The sequence below is a fragment of the Ictidomys tridecemlineatus genome, chromosome 3, assembly GCF_052094955.1.
Source record: "Ictidomys tridecemlineatus isolate mIctTri1 chromosome 3, mIctTri1.hap1, whole genome shotgun sequence".
NCBI classification, from domain to species: Eukaryota; Metazoa; Chordata; class Mammalia; order Rodentia; family Sciuridae; genus Ictidomys; species Ictidomys tridecemlineatus.
Window position 1 is genome coordinate 98738901 of NC_135479.1, and position 13821 is coordinate 98752721.

At 38.4% G+C, this 13821-nt stretch overlaps 1 protein-coding gene across 1 annotated transcript in view; it reads left to right on the forward strand.

Moving 5' to 3' along the window:
* Positions 1–10356, forward strand: part of Gpr149 (G protein-coupled receptor 149) — a 76865-nt gene extending 66509 nt beyond the window's left edge. The window contains exon 4 of the mRNA XM_005325693.4: positions 6895–10356. Coding sequence (XP_005325750.1) covers positions 6895–7467 — 573 coding nt within the window. The 3' untranslated portion in view covers positions 7468–10356. The remainder of the gene's footprint in view (positions 1–6894) is intronic.
* The last annotated feature ends 3465 nt before the right edge of the window (positions 10357–13821 follow it).

Here is a 13821-nt window from a genome sequence, read left to right on the forward strand (position 1 = left end):
TATGTAATTTTGTATAGCAATGAGGGTCTCCCTTCATTTCCATGCAATTTCACTTTTCTCTCCCTTTCCCTCCCATCTCATGACTCTGTTAAATGTTAGTCTTTTCTTCCTGCTCTTCCTCCTTGCTCTGTTCATAGTTGCTCTCATTATATCAAAGAAGACATTTGGTATTTGTTTTTTAGGGATTGACTAGCTTCACTAAGCATAATCTGCTCTAGTGCCATCCATTTCCCTGCAAATTCTATGATTTGTCATTTTTTATTGCTGCATAGTACTCCATTGTGTATAGATGCCACATTTTTTTTTATCCATTCATCTATTGAAGGGCATCTGGGTTGGTTCCACAGTCTAGCTATTGTGAATTGTGCTGCTATGAACATCGATATGGCAGCATCCCTGTAGCATGCTCTTTTAAGGTCTTCAGGGAATAGTCCGAGAAGGGGAATAGCAGGGTCAAGTGGTGGTTCCATTCCCAGCTTTCCCAGGAATCTCCAAACTGCTTTCCAAATTGGCCGCACCAATTTGCAGTCCCACCAGCAATGTACAAGAGTACCCTTTTCTCCACATCCTCGCCAGCACTTGTTGTTGTTTGACTTCATAGTGGCTGCCAATCTTACTGGAGGGAGATGGTATCTTAGGGTGGTTTTGATTTGCATTTCTCTGACTGCTAGAGATGGTGAGCATTTTTTCATCTACTTGTTGATTGATTGTATATCCTCCTCTGAGAAATGTCAGTTCAGATCCTTGGCCCATTTGTTGATTGGGTTATTTGTTATCTTATTGTCTAATTTTTTGAGTTCTTTGTATACTCTGGATATTAGGGCTCTATCTGAAGTGTGAGGAGTAAAAATTTGTTCCCAGGATGTAGGCTCCCTATTTACCTCTCTTATTGTTTCTCTTTCTGAGAAAAAACTTTTTAGTTTAAGTAAGTCCCATTTGTTGATTCTTGTTATTAACTCTTGTGCTATGGGTGTCCTATTAAGGAATTTGGAGCCCGACCCCACAATATGTAGATCGGAGCCAACTTTTTCTTCTATCAGACGCAGAGTCTCTGATTTGATATCAAGCTCCTTGATCCATTTAGAGTTAACTTTTGTGCATGGCGAGAGGAAGGGATTCAGTTTCATTTTTTTGTATATGGATTTCCAGTTTTCCCAACACCATTTGTTGAAGATGCTATCCTTCCTCCATTGCATGCTTTTAGCCCCTTTATCAAATATAAGATAGTTGTAACTTTGTGGATTAGTCTCTGTGTCCTCTATTCTATACCATTGGTCCACTCGCCTGTTTTGGTACCAGTACCATGCTGTTTTTGTCACTATTGCTCTGTAATATAGTTTGAAATCTGGTATCGCTATACCGCCTGATTCACACTTCCTGCTTAAAATTGCTTTTGCTATCCTGGGTCTTTTATTTTTCCATATGAATTTCATAATTGCTTTATCTATTTCTTCAAGAAATGCCATTGGGATTTTGATTGGCATTGCATTAAACCTATAGAGAACTTTTGGTAATATCACCATTTTGATAATGTTAGTTCTGCCTATCCATGAACAGGGTATATTTTTCCATCTTCTAAGATCTTCTTCTACTTCTCTTTTTAGGGTTCTGTAGTTTTCATTGTATAAATATTTCACCTCTTTTGTTAGGTTGATTCCCAAGTATTTTATTTTTTTGGAGGATATTGTGAATGGAGTGTTTTTCCTCATTTCCGTTTCAGAAGTTTTGTCGCTGATATACAGAAATGCCTTTGATTTATGTGTGTTGATTTTATATCCTGCCACTTTGCTGAATTCATTTATTAGTTCTAGTAGTTTCTTTGTAGACCCTTTTGGGTCTTCTAAGTATAGAATCATGTCATCTGCAAATAGTGATAATTTAAATTCTTCTTTTCCTATTTTTATGCCTTTAATTTCTTTCGTCTGTCTAATTGCTCTGGCCAGTGTTTCGAGAACTATATTGAATAGAAGTGGTGATAGAGGGTATCCCTGTCTTGTTCCAGATTTTAGAGGGAATGCCTTCAACTTTTGTCCATTCAGAATGATGCTAGCCTGAGGCTTAGCATAGATAGCTTTTACAATGTCAAGGTACGTTCCTGTTATCCCTAGTTTTTCAAGTGTTTTGAACTCCAGCAAATAATTCTTAAGCAGAATTTTTTAATTTCCAAAATAAAATTTCTTTGGGATTTTTTTTATTAAAACTTATTTTAATCAAATTTTTATATCTAAATATAGTTTTCTGATGAGAAAACATTCTTATTTCTTCTGGATTTCTCATTATTGTAGTGTTTTCTTCATAAAGTGTCACACACTTTTATAGCTTTGTTATTTCTGAATAGGACCATCTCAAAATATGCTTTTTGTTGGCAAAAACTATGTTTACTTATCTAGCACTCAGTCACCTTACTAAACTCCCTAATGAGTTCTTTTTTGGATGTGCTTCTCTAGAATTTTCTACAATATTTTCATCTGTAATTTATTTCATCTATAAGATATTCTTGTCTTTTTCTACTCAACATTTATGCTTCTTATTTCTTTTTCTTGATTTTTGCCCAGCTAGGACCTCTAGAAGAATGTTACACAAAAGCATTTATATCAGATATTTCTACTCATCTGTAAAAACTGAGTCATGACATAGGAAGTTTCCTGGATTTTCTTATCCCTTGATATATCCAGGTTAAGGAGCTTTTTCTCCAATATTTTCATAATAACTCAGCATGGGTATATTGCGGCATGAATTACATGGAGTAACTGTTCATGAACTCTATAACCAAAGCAAATTTATACATTAAGTATTTACACCCCAGCATGATTGTAATTAATAAATTGGCTTAAAATGACGGGTAATACTGTTTTGCTGAAATTAAGTTGCCAATTTTGGATTAATAGTATAAATGGATGCTCATATCTGTTTCTATATAATCTGTCTCTAATTTTCCCCCTAATTTTTGAATTGTGGTAAAATACATGTAAAATTTACTGTCTTAATCAATTTTAAATGTATAGTTCCGTGGTACTAAGTATATTTATATAACAATGCCATGACCATCACCATCTATCTCTAGTACTCTGTTCATTTAGTGAAACTAAAACTCTATGTGCATTAAACAATTATCCCTGCCCCTTCTGCCATTACTTTCTCCCCAGTCCCTAGAATCTATTATTTTACTTCCTGTCTTTACATTTTGACTATTCTAATTACCTCATAGAACTGGAATCATACAGTATTTATTTTCCCATGATAGGCTTATTTCACTTAGTATAATGTCTTTGAGGTTCATCCATGTTGTAATATATGGCAGAATTTCCTTTCTAATCCTGAATGATATCCCATTATATGTATATATCATATTTTCCTTAACCACCCATCAACAAGTTGACACTTAGATGGCTCCCACATTAGCTATTGCAGATAATGCAGCCATGAACATCAGTGTGCATATATCCCTTTAAGACCATTTTAAATTCTTTTTCAGTATATTCCCAGAAGTGGAATTGCCAGATCATGTGATAATTCCAATTTTCAACTTTTTGAGGAACTTATATTCTGTTTTCTGTTGCAGTTACCACATTTTACATTCCTATCAACAGTGTGCAAGAGTTTCAATTTCTACACATCCTCCTCATTTATTGTTTATTTTTTAAAATAACAGTCAGACCAACAGGTGCCATGTGGTATTACACTACAGTCTTCATTTGCATTTTCCTAGTAAGAAGTGATGTTGAGCATTTTCCTCTATGCTTCTTGGCCATTTGTAGATCTTCTTTAGAGAAGTTATCTATGAAAGTTTTTTGCACATTTTTAACCAGGCTGATTTTTGTTGTCGTCTTTGTGTTCTTGCCCCTATGTCTTTTAAATGGAGACCATCCATTTGAATGAGAATGCTTCAGAATGACTTTAATAACTTAGGTCTTTGAATGTTATTTCAGGAAAATCAGGCTTTATACTTAACCAAACCCTGGCTCTATGCAATTCTGAAATGCCAATTTTAATGAGCTGTCATTTGCTACCTTAGTGAGGTTGGTTTATTCCTTTGAAGGGAAGGTTATCTTGGGGGAGTTATTGCAACGTGCATTATGTGGAAATATAAAATCAGATGCACATAATTCATCATCTCATTTGGTTTATATTAATGGCTTATCAGTGGTGCAAGTTGGTACACATAAGAACATGGTAAGTGATTACATGGTAAATGGTCTAGTGAAAATTCTCCCTAGACAGACATGTCTAAACCACTGAGGACTGCCTAGTAACTAAGTTTCTGTAGCATATTTTTGTCTTAAGCTAGTATAGTCCATAGCACTTTGTTTACATAATGTATCACATCATGTAAAAAAATGTTAGAAATTATTTATGAAGCACTGAGGTAGATTTTTTTTTCTCATAACAAAGTATCATGTAAGGGAGTTCAGTTTTCAGATTTACTCTCAGAATAAAGAAAGAAAGCTGTATTTATAAGTTTTACTACATGACAGTTGGATTTTCTGATTGAGTAATGTTTCATTCAAGTTTTATTTAAAAAATAATACAGAAGTTTCTGTCTTTGATAACAAAAGTGTTTTGGGACATTTTTTAGGATAGTCCTTCAATTTATGAGGTGTCACTCAGAAATCAAGGCCTGTAAAGTCTGATACTAAGGACGGTAACACTGATATTTATGTCATTTAAAAGGATATATGTAAACTAGCTTCACAATGTGATGCTGTAAATTCTTCTTCATAATCAGCAAGAAGTGTAACATGTATGTAAATAAGCTAAAGTGGCTCAATATCCTGTTACATTTTGTATTGGAAGGAAGCAGACAGGCAGGCAGACAGGCAGGCTAGCTGGCTGGCTGGCTTTTAAAACTACAAATCTTTTGATTCTTAAGGTCAATTTCAAGTGCCACCCCTACATTTAATCTCTCCATTAGAGGTAATCATTTTTTGGATCCCATAGAACTTGGTAACTCAGTTACTACACCTAAAGCTAAAACTGTTTTATCTTGACATGTCTTACTTGTTCAACCATCTGTGGGATCTCTGCACTCCCAATGCTTGCTAAGATTCTAGCATATAACAATTAGCAAATGTTCAATGAATAGATTAATAAACATGGAGGCCATTTTCTCTTTGCCAAAAGCTGCCACCAAACACCACTATTTACAGCCGTGAAACTCAGTGTTGTTTCCAGCTTCAGCCACATCATTCAGTGGAGCTGATGAAGTCCTCGGCCTTGGCAGAAGGCCAAACTGAACTTTATAGAATATGCTGTTAAAGTTTTTGGCCCCTTGGAGTACAAGGCCCTGAAGTCAGGTTCCCAGGTCCATTTATGGATGAATGGAATTCAAAACTTCTCCACAGGGAGTAATTGGGAAAATCTGGAGACATGTCATACATATACCAGAATGCATTCTTCATAGTCCCGAAATTCACTTAAGGAGCACAGTGTAAAAGCACCCAAGAAGTTTGTGGTACACATTGTCATACAGACTTCTCTGAACAGAAGAGAACCCAAGCTGCTCTCCAAAAGTGGGACCTGATCCTGTGCTTCCTCTAGTCACTCTTCTTGGGTCTAGATACAAAATGTCCATGGAAAACAGGTAACCAAGCTCCCACTCTCCACCGCACAACAATTTGCCTAAGACTGAGGGATTTCTGGAAATGCAGAAATTTCAATGCTATAACAGTCCTAGGGAAATTGGGAAGGCTGGCCATCCCAAACAGGTAAAACACCAGTAGCTACCTATCAATTCCCCTGGTAGACAGAAACAGTTAGGTAAATCCAGGCTTTTGGGATAGTAAGCACATGTATAGAATGTCAGACCAACACACCTTTCTTTTATTGAACTGTGACATTTCTGTAGTTAGAGCAATGTATCTCAAACTTTACTAGGGAACCATATCACCCAGAGGGCTTGTTAAAACAGACTGCTAGACCCTGTGTTCAGAGTGTCTTAATTTAGGAAGTCTAGCATTCAGCTTTAACACTTTCATTTCTTACAAGTTACCAGATGATGATGATGGTCTAGGGACTCGGTTTTGAGAACCATTACACAGGGAAATTTTGCATATTGCCATCTGCTTGTGAGACTAATTAACATGCAGGAAAAAAAAGGTCAGTTGAAAGTATAAAGGGATGAATTAGCAATATGAAGCACAGACTTTCACAAGAATTAATTTTATTTTCTTCTCCATTTCTTAAGCACATCTCAGTGGTGAGTATGGTTTGAAAAATAACAATATACAAAGAATAATAGAAAAGGTTTAAACTTCTATGAAAGATTTTGCAGTGATGTAGAGGGGTTTTCCATTGTTGGGTTACTTTAATGACTGTGGTTTCTCTGGAATGAAAGCCACTGCAGCATAGTTCTGATGACATTTAGTTCCTCTTACGAATGTTCAAACCAAAAAGTTGAAATAGCTTTTGTACTTAATTGAGTCACCATTGTACAATTATCATTCTCTCAGGCATACTAATTAGGAAAAAAAGTACAGGCTGATAATGCAGTTGGCATTTCTTTCAACCTATGCAAACTTTTAAATGTAAATGAATATTTAACAAACATATAAAAGCAACTCTATATTGTAAATATGCATTCAATTTTATGCCCAAATTCTTCGCTTAGAAACGTCTTTTCCTTCCCATCAGTACATTCATTTTGCCTTCAACTGTGGAAATATGCTCCTTATCTTCAAAGAAAGGTTCCTGACTGTGCTCATTTAGAGGCTGTATTTGAACTTGGAGAAACTGAGCTTGGTACTTTTGTGACATGATTCCTATATCTATAAACAGTTTCTAGGGAAATGGTTCTGAAAGAGAAAAATTTTACTATTCTGATGCATAAAATGAATTTGTAAATATGCCTCTCTCAGAGACTCATTTTCCATAACAACATGTTGTTTCTGTCCGCAGCGTGCTGGTGGTGGGCTCGCCATTCCCTTGTGTGCATTCCAGGGGACGGTGTCTCTTCAGGCACCTACGGGGAAAACCCTCTCTCTTTCTACATATGAGGTAAGCGCAGAAGGGCAAAAAATAACCCCGACCTCTAAGAAAATAGAAGTCTATCGATCTAAAAGCGTTGGCCATGAACCAAACTCAGAGGAGTCTCACTCCACATTTGCGGACACCAGTGTGAAAATACACCTCGAGGTTCTTGAAATTTGCGACAATGAGGAGGCCCTGGACACTGTGTCAATCATCAGCAACATCAGCCAGTCCTCCACCCAAGTCAGATCCCCATCGCTGCGCTACTCACGGAAAGAGAACAGATTTGTTTCATGTGATCTAGGGGAGTCGGCTTCCTACTCCCTTTTTTTACCCACCAGCAATCCCGACGGAGACATCAACATCTCCATTCCAGACACCGTGGAAGCTCACAGACAGAACAGCAAGAGGCAGCACCAGGAAAGGGAGGGCTACCAGGAGGAAATCCAGCTGCTCAATCAAGCTTACAGGAAGAGGGAGGAGGAAGGCAAGGGGACTTAGCAATGGGCCGCTCTAACAGGCAGAGGGGACCCTGCCACCACACACTGCGCACCAGCCCTCCTTCCAGGGCTGAGGTCCTGCCATCTCCCGTGGGTGTGAGCTTCACTGCTCTACTAGTTGATTATGCTCAGTGTGAGGAACTGGAACCAGTGCAGACACTGAGTGCATCTTATGTGCTACCTAAGATCACACACTGTGGTAATTAAATGATTTCCTGTCTTATCTGATTTCTAAAAAAATCTTTTCTAAGTCAAATCCTGGCCTAGTTTACTAATGTGTTTGCCTGTGTTTGTCATGTGCATATACTGATCCCATGCACATGTTTCTACACCCAGTGTTGGCCTTCACAGAAAGGGGGGAAAGAGGCATTTTGACAATGGAAGCAATGTAGCAAAACTTCAAGTTATATTTGAAGAGCCTTGCCTAAATGTGGCTAGCAAAGCAAGCTTATTCCAATTACTGTGTTATCTTTACACCTGTGTCTAGGAAATACATTCTTGTGTTTAAAAGCAAATTAGCTTCCATCTTGGAAATACGCATGTCTCTAGTTTATAAATAGTTGTTTCTTTCATTTCTATAAATGCTGGTTCTTATTTTTCTCTCTCTCTTAAATGTAACAGCTAGCCTATAAAACTAGTATGTCGTATGTTACAGGTGTAATTCAAAGTAGTCTCTAATTCAAATATTATTGTAAAAGTTTGTGTTAGCTTTCCTTTACTATAATACATACTTGACATAAACAACTTACAGAGAGAAAAGGTCTATTTGGCTCACAATTTCAGGGACTCCAGTCCATGACTGGTTGGCCCAACTGTATTTAAAGCTGTGCTGGGCAGCACATCATGGTAGCAGCATGTGGCAAAGCCACTCGGGTCAGGGTGAGCCAGGGAGCAAGGGACAGAGGAAGGACCCATCCCACACTCCCCTTCAAGGGCATGTCCCAACCACCCAAGGACCTCCACCAGACCCTAAAGAGTCACCCTTTCCTCCCAACAGCACTTTCCTTGGGACAAGACCCTATTACCTGAATTTTTGAGATCTAAGCTTCAACAAAGCTGTAATTGTACACTTCATCCTGAACTGTCTGGTTTATTTGAATGGAAATTTTTTTGGGAAAACTTCCAGATTAAGTCCTAAGAGGTGCAGGATAAAGTAGAGGGAAACGCTCTAAGTCTAAAACAAAAGTGTCCCTAAGGTGCAAGTTGGGTGAATTACTTAGACATTCTTGAAGCACAGTTTTATTTCAAATATTACTTTAAGTTGAAGCACTATTTTCTTTCTTCCCCAAAGATATGTTCTCCCAAAGAAATGATTCAAAATATGTTCTATTAAATGACTGTAAGGTAGACTTTTCAAGATTAATCTCAAAATACATTAAGTTGCAAAATCTCTTTTGTCAGTTTATTATGATGTATATTTCAAACATTATGAAGTGATTTTTCCTCAAACTGCTTTATTCTTCTCTTCTGTATGTGGATATTAAATATATCACATAAATACTTCCCAAAATTACTGAAATGACATTTTTGTGGCCCACCTCACTCACATCTCATTTATTAACTTATAGATTGAGTGAATTGTTCCCTGGAACAGCTCGTTTTGGAGATTTAATTATACCAAATTGAAATCCCAAACTGATTCAAATGGGCTTTCAGATGACTTCATTTTTAGAAGGCATTTTTTGCCACCAAGAAAAAATAATTTTCAAAATGATGATCTCAGTGGACTTTCTCCATGTTTTACATAACTACTCAATATCTCGTTATCTAAATTTGGGAAGCAAATGCAATGCCATTAGTAAAGTTTGCAATCAAGTCTCAAATATGGCATACCTATAAATTCAAATTTTTACACAATGACAAATGTCAAATCAGTCTAATGTTATCAATCATTAACATCAAATGTCTTTTAAAAATAAAGGTTAATGGAATATTCCAATAATGCTTAAAAGACAGACTGATAAATGTAGACATATCATTTTCTAAAGAAGAGGTATATGATACTGCTACTTAAAAATGCAGTTTTGGGCAACAAGGAAATTAGAAACAGGATCATAATAAAACTGAAGAGACAGTAAAGAATGCAAACAAACCCCTTTTAACTGGGCACAGTGAATGGAAAGACGATAGAAATCAGGTCAGAAGAGCAGAGGAACTGGGCTAGAAGACAGCACCCACTTCCCTGCTGTCTTCCACATTCTTTTCACTGGAGAAGAGCACAGCTGGGGACTGAGAAAACGAAACCCACTAGGATATACCCTGAACAGCCCTTGGTACTGAACGACACAAGAGGCACATTTCAAAATTCTGCTGTATGCAGCAGTATTGGGATGATGTAGCCCAAAGAAACCTGCTCATCACAGAATAGGGCTAAGCTGTGACACCTCGACCCCTAAACCAACAGCGGCTGGGTCTGCAAGAAAGACCAGGCAGATCTGTGAACAAGCATATGTGGCTCCCCCAGACCCACATGGACAGTGGAGAGGGAAGTTCACTACACAGTCTTCTCAGGTTTGTTTACTCCTTAGAGTGATTCTAATGATCAAAACGTGTTCCTGGCACAGGAACTACCCTTACTGATATCTTGTGATAGATATATTCCGATCTCTTACTCTTGTAAAATATGATCACATAGTTGCTCTTATTAGGAAGTATTTTGGATAGCTTATCTCTTTTCTCCATAAATTGATGTATCTGAGGATAAAAACAACTTGCTACCTAATAAAAATGTCACCATCTGGTGGCGACACTTACAAACTGCAAACATAATTCCTATACCTCTTGAATAATAAAAACACATAATCTTCCAAACTTCCAAAAGTTGTGACTGTCAGAGACAACTCATTCTGAAGACAGAATTTCTCAGAATATAATAAAGGAGAACTTGTTTATGCATCTCTTGGAGGCTTTCTTAACATGATTCTACAGGTTGGATTTCACAGATTTCCTCTTAATTTCTATACTTTTTCATTAATTCCATTCATTTCTTCACTACAATAGATGACTACTACACATTACAAATTATTCTAGTTACTTGGAATTGAAACTGGGAAGAAAAACAAAATACATACATAAATATACATATTCTGTGAGTTAAGGAACTGCAGTTGGTGAACACAGACCATATAAGACTGCCTCCCTCTTGACACAACTGCAAATTCACAGGGTTCTGTTTGCATATTCACTTGATGGAGTCATAGAACTCATGGGAAACTACATTCATGGTTATGGTTTATTATGGGCAAAAGATTACAAATTGAAATCTGCCAAGGTTAGAAGTATATAGAGCAGAATCCAGGAAAACTAAGTGTGGAATCTATGTTGCACTTTTCCTGTGGTGTCATGGACAGCAATACTTCCCTGGCATCGGTGTGTGACAACATATGCAGAATATAGCCAACCAGGAAAGCCATCTGAAACTGAGTCCAGTGTCTTTAATGGGCTTCATCACAGTAGGGGCAGAGGTAAGCATGATGGACTGCTCACCAGACTGATGCTAGTTTCCAGCCCCTTTAGAGGTCAAGCCAGCACTATCAAAGCCCCAAGGCCCCCACTATCAATCACATTATTACTGTCTGTCTGGGCCAAGGCCCCCAAAGACAGCCTGATCAAGCATGACATTGCAGGGCATTAGAAACTACGTCTCTCTGGATAAGATCAGGTTCTTTACTACACATTACATATATACATACATAAATGGTACCAACATATAGTGATCCCATTTAAAAATTTTGACTTTATGAAAAATATGCAAAATCCATACACATTCAGCAGAAACTATACTTCTAATTTTCTGACCTTTCTCCAAGCTAGTGAAACATGGTAGGTTAATCTCTTGAGAAGCTGGGAGGCATCACTGCGCTGGAGTGCCCAGTTAGCCCAGGATCCTCAGACAGACAGTGGGACTTGGAAGGTCGTGTTGCTAAGCTATGACGTTTGGCAAGTTAGGAGCATCAAACACATTTTCAGCTTAGGATACACGCAATTTCTGATGGATTTATTTGGATATAACACCATCATGAGTAGTGAATGTGTATGTGTGTATGCATGTGAGCATGCATGCATGTGTTAAGTACCAAGGAGACCAACTAAAAGCAGAATCAGGTAGTAAGTGCTGAGGAAAAAAATTAGAGTAAAGGAAAATACTGAGAGCATTTTCTAATAATTCAGTCAGGAAAGGTTCATGAATAAGAGACTCAAAATAGGATGCATACTGTGATTCTCTAGGGAAATCCTAGCCCAGCACAGAGAGCCACAAGTTTCTGGAAGCAGGAGGGTGCTTGTGGATGCTGTGGAACCATCCAGGAGGTCAACACAAATATAGATAAGTGAGAGAGGGAGAGAGTGCAGGTAGGTGGAGGCAGACTGGTGAGGAAGGGAAAGGCAGGTAAGTAGTGCCCTGAGGCTAGGTATGGACCTTGGGTCTTATTCCAGATGTGGTCCCAGATGGACATCTGTAACCCTCTCAACTAGTAAAATGCTGTGTGACTTCTGAGGTTAGTTAATGCCAAATATTTCCTCCTTGCTCTGTGACACCTGCTCTTAGAACCCACCTGTCATGCTGCAAGGCTCAAAGGAGGTCACACAGGGAAGCCAAGGGAGGGGCTATAAGGAGGCCTCCCAGCCCACAGCCAACCAAGCTCCAGCCAAAGCCTGCAGCCACCAGCAGATATTCCAGGGAAGATGCCTCCAAATGGTTCTAGATCAAACTAGTAAGCCTTCCAGAAGAGATACCACCCGTCTTGCAGCAAGGAAAAACTCTCTTCTCTATGCCTTGTCCAAATTCCTGATGCATGAACTACATAAGCATAATGATTGTTTTTACACCAAATTTTCAGGTGGCTCACTGTACAAAAAAAAAAAAATACTTGTAACTGCACTTTAGAACCTTCCTCCCCACACACATAGCTTAGAAGAGATGCAGAAGCTGCTGCTTACTGCTCAAGAGATGAGGAGGCAGGTGATGATCTAGCTAGTGTTTTTGCCAGAGAGACTGCTGAGATGAAGCAAAGTGAGCCAGAAGCTGAAAATCTCAGGTGGACTACCTGCCAGTGAACCAACTGGAAGGGAAAGCCCACTGCAGGGGACACAATTCCTAAAGCAAGACTAAATTAGCCAGGGCCAACCACCAGGCAATGATTGGTATGAGTGCATTAGCAGAAACTTCATTAATGAGCACAGGCCAAAGCACCAGATCAAACCAGCAGCCTCAGAAGAGCAGTCAATGACAGGGCCAGGGATGCCAGACATCTCAATCATGCCTCATCTTAGAGAAAGGGAACAGAGAGAAAAAAGCCTAATAGGAAGTGGAACTTCAAAATTACCTGAAACGGGCTGGGGATGTGGCTCAAGCGGTAGCGCGCTCACCTGGCATGTGTGCGACCCGGGTTTGATCCTCAGTACCACATACCAACAAAGATGTGTCCGCCAAGAACTAAAAAATAAATATTAAAAATTCTCTCTCTCTCTCTCTCTCTCTCTCTCTCTCTCTCTCTCTCTCTCTCTCTCTCTCCTCTCTCACTCTCTCTTTAAAAAAAAAAAATTACCTGAAACAAGACTGTCCTAAAGAGGCTGGGTGCAGTAGCACATACCTGTAATCCCACAGCTCGAGAGGCTGAGGCAGAGGACTGCAAGTTCAAAGCCAGTCTCAGCAACTTAGGGAGGCCCTCAGCAACTTAGCAAGACCATGTCTCAAAATGAAAAATAAAAAGGCTGGGAATGTAGTTCAGTGGTAAGGTGCCCCTGGGTTTTGTCCCCAGTACAAAAAACAAAAACAAAAACAGTAATGACAACAAAAAGATTGGTTTGAAGAAATCGACAAATATTAGCTAGCAATTTTAAGAGGTTCCCACTATTCCCTTTTTGCCTAACAAGGAGGGAACTTGGAGAACAAATTAGTAAAAACAATAGTAATACTTTTTAAATCGGTCAATTTCTTTGCCCAGCTGATTTTAAGTTAGTTATGATTTTACTATACCAGTTATAGTTAAGAAGAGCTGTTCTCTACAAACTCATTTTCAAGGTAATTAAAATGTCCAGTTTGTTCCAAAATTGAACATAGGAATCTACTAATTTATTTTAAAAGTTTTTCCATATTCTTTCTGATGTGACACAGAAACATTTTCTCCCTTTTTCCCCCTTTTCCCTTCCTCACAAATATCCATACTTTTATAATCTATACAGAGCTAGGGTCACATTCATCACCATGTCTTTCTATCATCCTTATCTCCAAGTGGAGGCAGGGGTCAAATAAGGGTTTTATCTTCCAAAGGGAACAATAAACCTACTCCTAGACCTTCATAAATATCAGATCCAAATGTCACCATGTCAAGATAAAGAATGTTTTACCTACCAA